This window comes from Cucumis sativus, chromosome 4, assembly GCF_000004075.3.
Source record: "Cucumis sativus cultivar 9930 chromosome 4, Cucumber_9930_V3, whole genome shotgun sequence".
Classification (NCBI taxonomy): domain Eukaryota; kingdom Viridiplantae; phylum Streptophyta; class Magnoliopsida; order Cucurbitales; family Cucurbitaceae; genus Cucumis; species Cucumis sativus.
In genome coordinates, this window is record NC_026658.2 from 24,686,067 (window position 1) to 24,699,274 (window position 13,208).

The 13,208-nt window shown below is 31.6% G+C and overlaps 2 protein-coding genes across 2 annotated transcripts; one reads left to right on the plus strand and one right to left on the minus strand.

Annotated features, from left to right (window-relative positions):
• Positions 1 to 610: 610 nt before the first annotated feature.
• LOC101221218 (zinc finger protein ZAT10) lies at positions 611 to 1,739 on the minus strand. Its single transcript, XM_004141237.3, has one exon. It carries the CDS (start codon positions 1,628 to 1,630, stop codon positions 842 to 844), a length of 789 nt encoding a protein of 262 aa, XP_004141285.1. The 5' UTR covers positions 1,631 to 1,739; the 3' UTR covers positions 611 to 841.
• Positions 1,740 to 10,612: 8,873 nt separating this feature from the next.
• Positions 10,613 to 12,665, plus strand: LOC101209196 (transcription factor bHLH84). The gene is made up of 5 exons (XM_004141354.3): positions 10,613 to 11,188; positions 11,539 to 11,769; positions 11,860 to 11,925; positions 12,041 to 12,106; positions 12,203 to 12,665. The coding sequence occupies exons 1-5, from the start codon at positions 10,661 to 10,663 to the stop codon at positions 12,293 to 12,295; spliced, it is 984 nt and encodes a 327-aa protein (XP_004141402.1). The 5' UTR covers positions 10,613 to 10,660; the 3' UTR covers positions 12,296 to 12,665.
• The last annotated feature ends 543 nt before the right edge of the window (positions 12,666 to 13,208 follow it).

The following is a 13,208-nucleotide window of genomic DNA, read 5'->3' on the forward strand; positions in this document are numbered from 1 at the left end:
ATCTTTTTTTCTTTTCTTTTCTAAAAAATAAAAAATAAATAAATCCCAGATTAGGATTTTAAAGTTCCATCCTTTTTGGTTTTCCTTTACTTGGGTACGTGGCAAAATCATACTTTGCCAACCCCAATGGAATTGCAGGTGGAAGAATGACTACTCCTAAAAATTTTCCCATAAATTTTTTATTTTTCACACTTCCAATGGCGTTAGCCTTACAAAAAAAAAAAAGATGAGAAGAAACTGACAATAACAACACGCGTCCTAAGTTAAAAAGTATAAGAATTATAGACATTTTAATGTGTAAACCCTTGAGAATCATCGCCGGCATATATAAAAGGAAACAGAGTCAAAGAGTAAAAAGAGGTAAAAAGTGAAGAAAAATGAGAACTTTTCACCCCAGTGATAAAACGAACGCAACAAACTGTGGCATCATCCATCGCCCACGCATGCCCTGCACGTCGCCCCACGCCAACTCCCCACCCATCTCTTCATACCTTCATTATGCCGATTCCTTGCGTGCATTGAATTTGGATCCCCCTTTTTTCTAGTGAAATATGTTTCATTTATTTACTATGTAAATGTGATTAATTTCTTATTTAATTAGAGAATTATGAATGAAAAAAGAAATAATCAATTGAATTTATCATGTGGATGAACTTACAAAGAACAATATTGGGTATAGGAGTAGAACAAACAAAGGGTGTAAATGGTGGGTGGGGGGTTATAATCTAGTGTCTACTTTCCTTCTATTTACACACAAACAAATCACCTACTAAACAAACAAATTCAAACAAATTCTGTTTCTTTTCTCTAAGATTTCTGCAACTGAATGATTCCTAATTGATTAATTTTGAGAAATCTCAATTTTAGGAATTGTTAATATACGAGGCTTCTTCAGAGGTAATGGGCTTTGAACCTCGTCGTCCCCGGCAGAGATAAAGAATCCCGGTGATAACTCCGGCAAGGCTGGGAGGTTAAGGTCAAAGTCACGGTGGCTGTGACTCTGTGTGTGAGTAGACCCAACTCCTTCGGACGATGTCACCGGCGCAGTGGCGGCGTTGTTGTTGTTGTTGTTGTTGTTAGGATGACTCTGCGTGTGATTGTTGTTGTTACTGAGTCCGCCGTCGTAGTGGCAACGTTTGTGACCGCCTAAGGCTTGACCGGTGGGAAAAGACTTGTGACAAATAGAGCACTGGTGGGATTTAGCTCCAGCGACGGTGGCGGTGGCAGTAGCGGTGGCGGAAGTAGTTGTGGTGGAGGAAGTGGATTGATCTTCTCCTGTAGCTGACTTTCTGTGGCTAGCTTTATGTCCACCCAAAGCTTGATAAGACGAAAAAGCTTTGTCACAAACAGAGCACTTGTAACTAAGTTTAACAACAGATATGGGTTGAGCAGGAATTGGAACTTCATAGTCAAGTGGGTGATCAGAATCAGAATTAGCGGTTGCGCCACCACGAGCAAGCATGATGAGACATAAGGCTAAATACTCTTCCTCAGTAGGAGGGTTATCAAATCCACGTGGACGCTTAGTTCTCTTCCGCTTAGACCAAGACTCAAATGAATTGAGGTTTGGGTCGTCGTAGTGAAGAGCTGGTGATGGAGTTGTAGGAGAATTCAGAGCTTCAAGAGCCATTAGAGAGAAAGAGATGTGAAGATGATGAAACAGAAGAGATCGAGAATTGGATGAAAGTTGAAAGTTGAAAGTTGAAAGTGTGTTTTGGAGTGATAAGAGTGAAAGAAGGGATGGATGGGTTTATAAGGAAGGAAAAAACAGATGGAAGAGTAAGGAAGTTGCGTGACAAGTGGTGAGAAAGTAAGAGAGATGCTCAAGTTATTACATAAATAAATAAAAATAGAAAAGGGAAGAATATAAATTTGAAGACATCACGTTTGGTTAGAGGGTATTTCTTGGTAGCCAAGGAGGACCCAGTTGGGTCAACAACACAAAATTAGAAGAGTGGAAAGTTGCAAGTAAGTGACTGAGTGAGTTTTACAATACCAAAATGCCCTTCATAAATATCAATAAAAATACTATTCAACGTTCCAAGTCAATACCACAAACGCGGTTAATTGCATTGCAGCAGCCGGCGCTCTTTCTTACTTTTCCTAACACAAACTAACCATCTTCCACATACCCCAACCTTATTTTAAAACCTTCATTTACAGTTCAATATTAATTTCACACATCAGAATCACTGGTTAAAGGTGACATGAGAACATATGCATTGTTGTTGTTTCTTTTAACTATTTCAAGCTAGGAAGAGTACTAGATTTTATATTCTACTAAATTTTCCTTTACATCTACTACATATTTTTCAAATCAAAATAGTTTATCCTTCAAACACTTCAAATTCAAACATTTACTACTGGCAGTTGCTTTAAGTGTTCAATTTTATCCACAAATACCGACTCTTTGGCCTTTCCTATTTCATTTCCGTCTACAACCAAACTACCTGTGTACACACAACTTACTTCTCACACAAGCTAACCCCTACCTCATAATTCAATGAATCTATCTAATTAACACACCGCCATATGTTATTTAAGAAAAATACAAAATTTATTTATTTTAAATTTTTGTAATTAATTAATGAGGAGGCAAGTGAGAGTGAGACGGTGGGTTAGCGTTTGGTGTTCATAAAGTGTAAAATACGAATGTCAAAATGAGTGGAAGGCAGCCAAGGGTCTGCGGGGGCTATGTGGCCTTTTCTCTAGAGCTGTATTTGTTTGAGGATTTAGTCTATTCGTAACCCAAGTGGATTATATTAAGGGTTTCTTCTTTTTTTTTTTTTTTTTAAATCAATGAATAGAGTTGTTATTATGATATGTCCGTCGTCACACTCATTAATTTAAAAATAAAATTCCTCCACTGGGTTTATGCCGTAATTGACCAAAGACCATATATGCTCTGTGCACATTGGAATAATTTGTGGGGAAGGAGGAAGAGTTCACTTACACTTTTAAAAGGTCTTCAAATTGACTTCTACAACTCCAAACCCCCCTTTTGAATTTCCTCTCCACTTCTTCCCTTAAAACACTGCCATTTGGTAAAACACTCACCCACACAACGCCACCATCACGTTCTCAGAAAATTCTCATCTTTTCGCTTCTGTTTTTTGTGTTTAAACGTCGAAATCCAACGCTCAAACGACTCGTTATCAAACACTTTCGACCATAATTTCCCATTTTACCCTTCTCCCAATTCCTCTCGGTTATGGGTGTTTCTGTAATTTCAAGTAACAGAGCTCAGCTCACACCAAAATTTGAGTAGGATGGATTTTGGAGTGTCGTTATCAAAAGGTAAAGAGAGGTGGAAAGTTGGGCAGGGAGAAGTACGTGAAGCTAAAACGTCGTGTCGTAACAGTCCACTATTTTTGTTTATAATTTTCGCCTTTCCTAAAACAACAGCAGCCTCCGTGGAATCAACAGAATGAAAAATGAAAAATAAAAATTCCAAGTAGGATGAGTTCTTGATGACGTACGTACCCTGCTGGGACCCATATATGGTGAATCTGAATAAAGATGTACACGTGTTCTTTAAGTGCTTCCGCTGCTGTCACTGCCTACTCATCACTCCATTCTTATCCTTAACAAATAATAAACATCACTAGTTTCTTTATTTTTCTTTTCTTCTTTTCTCCCCCCACACAAAACGAATAATCCAATCCAGTGGGCTTGTTTTCATTGATAGTAATCAAAAACAAAAAGTGTCGTTAAACAAATACCGATCCAGTACAATATAGGGTTTAGCCATTTGTAAAAAAAAAAAAAAAAAAAAAAGTTAATTTAGAGGCAAAATTAAATCGTGTCACAAATCAATGCGGCCGCCGCAGCCACACATGGGTTTATATATTTACATGTTGAATTGCCTCCTCATCAATTCTCGTTGCCCCTGAAGAAAAACACGTGGTTCTTAGTTTATTTATTTATTTAATTCTAATTTAAAGAAATCAGATTTTTCTTAAACAACTTTCCAAAAACGGGGAATTTTACACGCAATTGGTTTTAAGCTTTCTCTGCACCCTATACACGTAACTCATCAAAACTAGCATGAAAATGAAACTCTCGAGAAAGTGTAATAACAAACAATGACGGATTGTTTCAAAGTGATTTGGTAAAGGGGTGTGTGTAAAAGAACTGTTTCGTCAAATGTTTGGAAGTTGAAAGGATAGGGTTGGAAGTACAAAGGCGAAAAAGGGGCATATACTGATACCATTCATTTTAAAATTGGAAAGAAATCAATTTTTTTTTATATAAAAGACAAAACCAGGTTTGTGTGTGATTCTTAGGCTTTTTGGATTGGGCCAACCTCTGATTTAACGTCTTGGCCCCACCCTTTGGGCTTCTATAACTACGGCTACAAAACCAATCATTTTAATGCCTACTTATTCATACTCTCTAACATCAAAACTTGGTTGAATTCACGTTAGAGTTTGCTACTAATTATGTAAATCTCTTTCATTTTTACTATATAGTGTATTTTTAAATCTGTAACAAGTACTCTTGTATTTTGATCAACAAATAAATGTTTTTATTTTATAATTTGTAATAATTCAATTTTTTTAATTGTAAATAAATATTAGTAGGATTTTATGAAAATTCGTATGGGTGGACTCTATTAAAATTTTTACAATAGAAACTAAATTGTTACAAATTTTAAAGTACTCTAAATTAATTCGAGTTCAAGATACCAAGTTGTTAAAGGTTACAAAGATCAAATTGTTAACAACTAAAATTCATAAATTAAATTTTGCTTGAATCAAAGGTGAGAGATGTAAATGTTTTTTCAACCTTTTTTTATAAAACAATTAAGTACAAGATGGAAATATATAACTACGTACAAAGGAATGTGGATGCCTTAGATATCTTCAATTTTCTGTATCTAGGCATCTACTTTGTCATACTCAGATTTGCATAGTGATTTATCCTTTCAATATGCCAATTTAAATCATAAGTTACTAATCCTTCTTGTTTATTTGTATTTAATTTAGGTTTTGAAATGTTAAAAGCTCCTTGTAAAAACTATCTGGTTTTTTTTTTTGTTTTTATTTTACTATTTCACAATTTATCTATCATAGTCTTTTTTTATATATATAATTAAACAGTTGAATATTAGCCAAAGCAAAAATAATAACTATAACAATAATATCTTGTTTGTTAACAATTTTATTTTCTATTTCCACCTCTATGTTTTTTGTTTTATTATCTATCACTTTGAATAGATGAAAGTATATTATTACACCAATAGCTCGACAAAATATACTTAAAAAGCTGTCTCAAATTGGAGTATTTTTATACATCTGTCTAAGTATATCAATAAATTAGTTTTACTAACCTTTTTCATTTGGACTAACTTTACATGGTGATCAACAATTTTTTTAAAGAAAAAAAACCCGAATAAATGCAATAAAAGTAAAGCAAGAAACTAGTGAGTCAATAAGAAACTCTACTAATTGATGTGTAGTGGAGGACTGCTAAAATAATTTCTCTTTTTTTTTAAAAAAAAAGAAAAGAGACAAATACAGCTGAATGATTATCTTAAATGATACTTCCAATCAGTGAAAGTTGTTGTTGCACACCCTCTTTATTACACACACACATTATATATATATATATCATAAGTTAAAATCAATAATATAAAGTTGGAAATGAAGTGTTGATGAAAGCGAAAGCATACAGCTCGCTGGAGTTTTGAATTAATATTAATTATATATCCCAAAGGGCAAAGTGGGAAACTCACTGCCAATAATTTGAACACACTAACAATTTCAAACGTAATTCTCACAGCCTTTGAAACACGGCTCAAGCAATGCCAATCCTTACTCAAATCCAAATTTCCCAACCTTACCCTCCCCTGAACCCGACACGTGTCCAAACAAACCTTTAAAAAGAAAAAGAAAACGCTACTCCTACTCTACTCCCCACACACAGACACGTCATCGCATCCTCGCACGTACGAGTTTTAACTTGAAGGATGTCATGACACGAGGCATCACACGTTTGCCGGAATAAAATCCCAGTCTCCGTTCTGGCATTATTATTCCGATATGGGGATCCTTTTTTTTTTTTTTTTTAATTTTTGGAGATTTTATTCTGTGAGTTGAGTTATAACAATGGCGGATGAGGGTCGGGTCGTGCCATGGGCGGTGCAATTTTTCAGGCGACAAAACTAAAGAACGGAGCAAGAATTGATTAATGTTCTAATTATTGCTAACAAATAAATTTTTAAAAAATTGAGTTAATTTACTTGTTTTGTTGCTGTTGGGTGGAGTTTATGGAGTTGATTAAGTATTAAAATAATGGTGGAAAATTGTCTCTATCCAACGCGTGAGATTTAACCGCCGGAATCTTAGGGGGAAAATGGAAAAACCCTAAACTAAACACATATACCCATTTCAGTTTTATGGCTTTGTTCAGGTAATCTCATGTTCTGTAATAAATCTTCAAAATCTTACAGCTGGATTCTTGCTCTCTCTTTGACATTCTCTTTTTTATTTCCCCCAACAAAACAAAAATTAATAAATACACATATATAATAATTTTGTCTTAAATCTTCTTCACCATTTTTTAAAAATAAATTCAAAAGAGAATTAAGGATGTACTCAATCATACACTCATTGAACAGTTAAGACATATTCTATTATTTTCATTGAATTACGCAAGATATATTTAGTTTTCTTTTCAATAAAGGAAACGGGGTGAAAATGGGGTAACAATCAATGCAATGTTTAGATTTTGGTTTAGAGATAGTAATTAAGCAGAATAAAAAGGAAAAGAAGTTAAAGAATCGCACAATTAATATAACTACATATAATTTGCACAATAATATAAGGTCAGTGAAGTAACGATAACTATCCGAAACTTTTTAGTTGCTAATTATATAATTAATCGTAATTGTATTTCATGTTAATTAAGTAATATATCCTTTAAAGCAATCATATATGATTTCAATGCACAGAATGGCCACGTGTTAAATAATTACTGTGGAAGAAGGTAAAATTCATTGATATATAAATAATGAAATAATGTTAATATTTGTCGGGTGTTAGGTTGGTTCCTCGACACGTGTTCAACTTTAAACCACCAAAAAGTCGTGCTTCAAATAAGGAATATTATTGTATTCGAATTTATAGTTGAAAAATGGAAATTAAAATTGGAAGGAATAATAGAATAATAAATTGCCGACTTAACTACTATTTAGGTCTTAGTAATTAGGATTATCTCTAAACTCATTTGGGTTGAGTTGTAAAGCATATCAAAGAAGAGAAAAGAAAAAAAGACTATTAATTAAAAATTAAATTTGAGTTGTACTTAAGTTTACGGGCTATGAGTTTGATAAGGTCCCAAAATCCAATATTATATTCTTATCATGCCAAACCCCAAGGTGTCTTTTCTTTTAAAATGTATAATATTAGTTTCCTAATTCTCTTTAATTAGTTCGTAATATTAAATAATAATTTTATATATTATCATAGAATGATCAAAGAAGGATGATAGGGAAAGATCATCATTCGTTGAAAAATGAGACAAGGTCTTCTATAATATAAAATAACTATTTTGTTCTCACAAAATGTATTTGTACTTTTTATTATATTTTCATAAGTATAAACTTAATGCACCTAATGGTATTTGTTTATTGAAATTATGATTTTATAACTAATTTTAAAATGATGAGCACTCGTATATTTTAGAAAAAAGTTTAAGTCGTTTTATTAAAAATTAGTTGTTTGCAACAATAATTTTGTTCTAGTGTCAACCATGGTCACATTAATTTCATTTAAATGTATTTAAGTATCATTAGTGTGTTGAAAGTGTTATAATATTAAAAAAATTAAACCTTCTTTTATTAGCTTAAATTTTTGAGTAAATTCAATAGTCTAACATGACTATCAACTTTAATTTAGATATTATTTTTATGTATTTAATATTGATTTTCGTTAGGTAGGGATGAAATTTTATGCATAAGTGAGGAATAGAGTTAGAAGTATGTTAATTATTTAATATAGATCAATTAAATATGTAGTTGAAAAAATGGAGCTGTAGAGAGTTTATTATAATTTTTTCCTTTATCAAAATCAAATTATAGAAATTACTTTCACCTATACACATCTCTACTTTTCCACTATGGATCTATAGATATTCTTCTTACCATATGTATTAGCCATTAGGTGCGAATTGGAAATTATTAAGAATATTTTAGACCAATTTAGTCGTATTCTTATTTTATTATTATCGTTATTCTTTTTCTTTTTTGTATATTTATATTATGTGCTTCTTCAATTGTAAATATCTAGAATATACTCAATAAAATACACACATTTACAATTTCAAAGATAATACAATCAAGTTTTGAATTGATATATACATAACAAAGAAGTAAGATCTATATAAAAAAAAAAATTGGACCAACTTTTAAATTAAAATATCAAAGGGAGCTAAATTTTATAAAGTTTGAATAAACCTTTTCCATATTCTTGGAAATCAAAGACTAAAATTAAAATTAATCACGAATTAGAAAGCACATGGACTTTGTCCATTTAGAATCGACTTTAAATAAAGTGTATTTTTTTCACTAAAAGATTATAAAGAAGGAGAGAAATAATATGGAGAAAATTGAATGAAGATGTTCTCTTGAAATAAATGAAGTCGTGGATTGTAATATGTGAAAACCTATAATGAGAAGAAAACACAAGGAAAGAAGCATCCAAGTTGGTAGAGACTCATTTGTAGATAATGAAGAGTATAGTCCTAAAAAATGCAAGACATCTCAACTTATAAGCATTTCATTTGAACAACTTGAAATTACATCCATCCAAACATATACCTCAGTGAAAATCAGCCCTTTAGAAAGGCATGCTTAATTCATACTTTATTTGTTTGTTTTTTTAATTTGGGTGTTCAAGGGTTAGAATGGAATGATGTTTACATCTCACCATGCATTAATATAATGAATTAAGAACACCAAAGCTGTGGTTTTGATTAATCAAATGAGAAATTAGGAGACAGAGAACGATGTTGAAGGTGAGGTTGTCTGGGCTTTATGATCATTGATCACTACTTTTCAAATGAACACTTAAGACTCATCCCCACGACGCAACCGACATCTAAGCTGTATTCTTTATTCATTATCAACTTATTTTATATCTTTTTTCATTCCATATATTCCCATTAAATATTTATTAAAGGAAAAAAACTTCCACGTTCTTACAGTTTTCAACTCTTTAATCATTAATACAAACCCCATATCCATGCTTATTTCTCTTAATCACTTCTTAATCTGTTTACTCTCTCACCCACAAGAGACTACTTTTCTGAGTATAGTTTTTAATTAATACTTATAATAAATCTTAAATTTAAATGTATTCTTTAGTTTTCATTTCTAATTCATTCTTTAATATTTTCTGAACTGTTATATATTATTTACACAGATCTTTTCTATGTATATTTTCATTGCATGCGTGGAACTGATCCTTTTTTATTTATGTATATTTATTCGCGAGTGCATGACATAGTTTATCCACACTTTGGCTAATTTACGTTATAACCTGTTGATCTTACAATATTTGAATGCGAAATAAAACCGTATAATATTAAATCCTAGGTAGATTATTACATTGGATTTGATTAACCAAAATTGATTAAAAGAAAAAAAATAACTTTGAAATCTTGCACTTAAGTTTTTATTGAAAGTATATGTATGTTTCAAACAAATTTCAAAGTATATTCAAAATATTATATATGACTATTCCAATAAAATAATTTTCTTTTTTAGAAAATGATACGTATAGGGCTGGATCTCCTAAATATCTTCACTAGGTAGACCATAGACACGGTCTGAGCATTCCCATCATCTCCTAAAATGATATTCATTATGTGCATAGGAGTACAAAGAAGCTCAAGGGCTAGAGATCGATAAGTCCCATAAAAATATCCTATAAATTACAATAATATTTTGTTACGGCTTACTTTTGCAATTTAGAGATCATTGAGTCTCTCACGATCTCTTTCAATCTATAGAGTTCCTTTCAATAGTTATTTGCAATAGTATTTTTTGGATTCACTGTTATTGAATGGAAAATAGTTAATGTTTTTTTATTCTTGTGGTATGAGGCTGTATTAAGCAGATAAATGTGAGAATTGACAATAGAAAAAATAAGTTATGTAAAGATCTCCAATTTTTTCTCTCATTTTGTCAATGTATGATGGGGTCGTTAACACGGTGGCCTAACAAACACAATGCCTCATTGTGTTGGGGATTTCTTATTCCCTCTCTTAAGCTAATGATTTTGTAGTAATATTCGTCTAAAAATGTGATTAATTAAGGTGTATTTGAATATTAATACTTCATCCCGCCAATTTTATTATATTAAGCTTATGATTGCATGAACTTGGCCAACTGATCGTACGATTAATCAGTCATATTTAGAATTCAGACTATATCCATTTAATTTACAATGATTGATTTAAGTATTAGTTAATTTACAAACCCTAAACCCAATGATATATAAAACAAAATAAAAAATCCAAGTCAATTATTATTGTGTCGTCCCGTTGCACAATAGCATATAAAAACCCACACCTTCCAATTCTTTTGGTATCACACACAGAACACAACACAACACAACACAAATAACTAATAATCCTCGTACAAATTAAATCTTGGATGGATTGTTTTGGAGGTAATTTGAGTGGAGAAGCTGGAGAATGGGATTTATGCAGCTCAATTTTATCATTAGAAGATCCGGATTATATGCATATTATTAATCCTCATCCTACTACGTCGCCAGGTTTGATGGCTGATCATGCAGCTTGGTTTTGTTCTAATTTGGATTCTAATGGTGTTGATCAGTATCCGTTTCCTTGTATTGCTGCTGCTGCTGCTGTCTATGATGATTATTATGGTCACAATCATATGTCCATGTCAATTATTGATGAAGATAACAACAATTTGGAGTCCATTTTCTCAGCCTCTAGTACTGAATTTTTGCTGCAAGAAATCAGTAGTACTGGGTTTTCTGAAGATCACAAATTTCTTAACATGGATATTGTTCAAACCCATCTAGGAGATGAAGATGATGATAATCCCTTATTCCATCACAAAAGGAAATCATCCATTGTTGCTCCTGATGATCATGATCATGATCAGAACCAGCTCATCAAACCCAATAAGAAAATTCGCACTTCAAATAATGTAAGTAAATCTTACTCATTTTCTTTTTATTGTTTAATTTTAAATCTTGAAAAAAATAAGTTGAAACGTCTGATAGATACTAACGATTTAATATGGTATTAAAAAAAATTAACGGTGTTAGAAGTTTGAATAATCTCTATAATGCCATTTTCTCTTTAACAAAATTGTGTATACTATCATGACTACTTATCTTTCTAAACTTGAATTGATTAATGATATGTAATCAACTTTTGTGTTCATTAAATGATTTTGGAAGTTATATAGTTGAAAAAAATTAAATTAAATGTAATTTTCATAAACAATGGTATTGACAGTTTTTCGTTTTTTTTTTTTTTAATAATAATTAATAGGTACAGATCAAAAGTAGGAAAGGCACAGAATCAAGTGGCAATAGCAAAAAAGTGAGCAGTACACGGCGACGGAAATGTGAAGAAGAACAAGAAAATGGAAGGTCGTCGTGTGATATGAACAGTTGCAGCAGCGATAACTCATCGGAGGATGACAATAACAATGCTTCACCAAAACCCAAAACTAGAGCCACTAGAGGCTCAGCAACTGATCCACAAAGCCTTTACGCAAGGGTACATCCCCATACATATATATATTATGAGAAAACTTGGTTTTATATCTATTTATAATGGACTAATAATTAACTTTAAACTTTAATGCAGAAGAGAAGAGAGAGAATCAATGAACGCCTTAGAATTCTGCAGAAACTTGTCCCTAATGGAACAAAGGTATAATTTAATAATTAATAATCCAAATTATTTATATATGTATATATATATATAATTACATGTATTATATTATTTTGAAATGAGGTTAATTAATAATGGGGTGGTGAATTTTCAGGTTGATATTAGCACAATGCTTGAGGAAGCAGTTCATTATGTTAAATTTCTGCAGCTTCAGATAAAGGTAGGTATTTTATAGAGTACTAATTTTTTCATTAAATTTCACTTTTAATTGATTATTTGTTGGGTTTTAATTAACATATATTTTGTTCATATGCAGCTTTTGAGCTCTGATGATTTGTGGATGTATGCACCAATTGCTTACAATGGGATGGATATTGGTCTGCAGCAGAAGCTTTCTTCAATTTTATGACCAAAACCAACACTTAATCAAATCACCCTTTTGTAACTTTTCATATTCGGCTTCAATTTTAATTCCCACATTTTATAGTAAATGCAAAAATCTGCATGCTAAAAATGGGACGAGATTAAAAAGAAGAAAAAAAAAATCCTCCTAATTTTTCTTTGTTCATTTTATAAATATGATCAATACTACCCTATATTTATTGTTTAACAGTCTGTATATTTCCTTTTTGGAAGTAAAGTTCACATTGGCTATACTAAAAAAATGTCTCTTGTAAAACAAACCATTGATGATGATAGCTTGATTGATATCTTCAATGAATCTGTTTCCTAAACGAGTGGAAATTTTGTCGTAATTAAATAACTAAAAGTTGGTTGAATGATCCATTGACTTTTATATATATTAGAGAGAGAAAACATGCATGGAATTGATTGTTTATTCATACAAAATAATTTAAAGTAATGTCCTAATTTGCTTTTTGATAATCATTATCTAATTGTATGTTGTACAAAGTAGATTGAAATTAACTTTCACTAGGTGATAAATCAACCATTTGAGAAGGGCGAAAACCAATAATTTAAGAATGATATGAGGCTTAATTATGTCTAAAATTGATATGGTGTGTTAATCTGTCGTTTTGACGGACTAAATAAGGTCGTAAATGCCTAGCTGAAGTAGAAAGATAGGGTGGCGGTAAGTGAAAAAATTACTTACGGTAGTAGATGCTAGTAAGTCAAAGTTGAATCTCACTTTTCAAAAACAAAGTTGTAACTTATACTGTTTGAATGACACTTGGGGCCTTATGATCATGGATAAGGATAAATAAATAGAACTATTTGTTCTTTCCTTTTAAAAAAAGGGAGAGGCACTTCAAGTTTTTTTTTCTTAAGTTGTGAAGATGAGTCAATAATGGTTGAATTCT

Coding starts and splice junctions, on each gene's coding strand:
- LOC101221218 (XM_004141237.3), bottom strand. CDS start 1,630: ATGGCTCTTGAAGCTCTGAATTCTCCTACAACTCCATCACCAGCTCTT.
- LOC101209196 (XM_004141354.3), top strand. CDS start 10,661: ATGGATTGTTTTGGAGGTAATTTGAGTGGAGAAGCTGGAGAATGGGAT. Junction 11,189..11,538: donor AAATTCGCACTTCAAATAAT/GTAAGTAAATCT, acceptor AATAATTAATAG/GTACAGATCAAAAGTAGGAA. Junction 11,926..12,040: donor TTGTCCCTAATGGAACAAAG/GTATAATTTAAT, acceptor GTGAATTTTCAG/GTTGATATTAGCACAATGCT.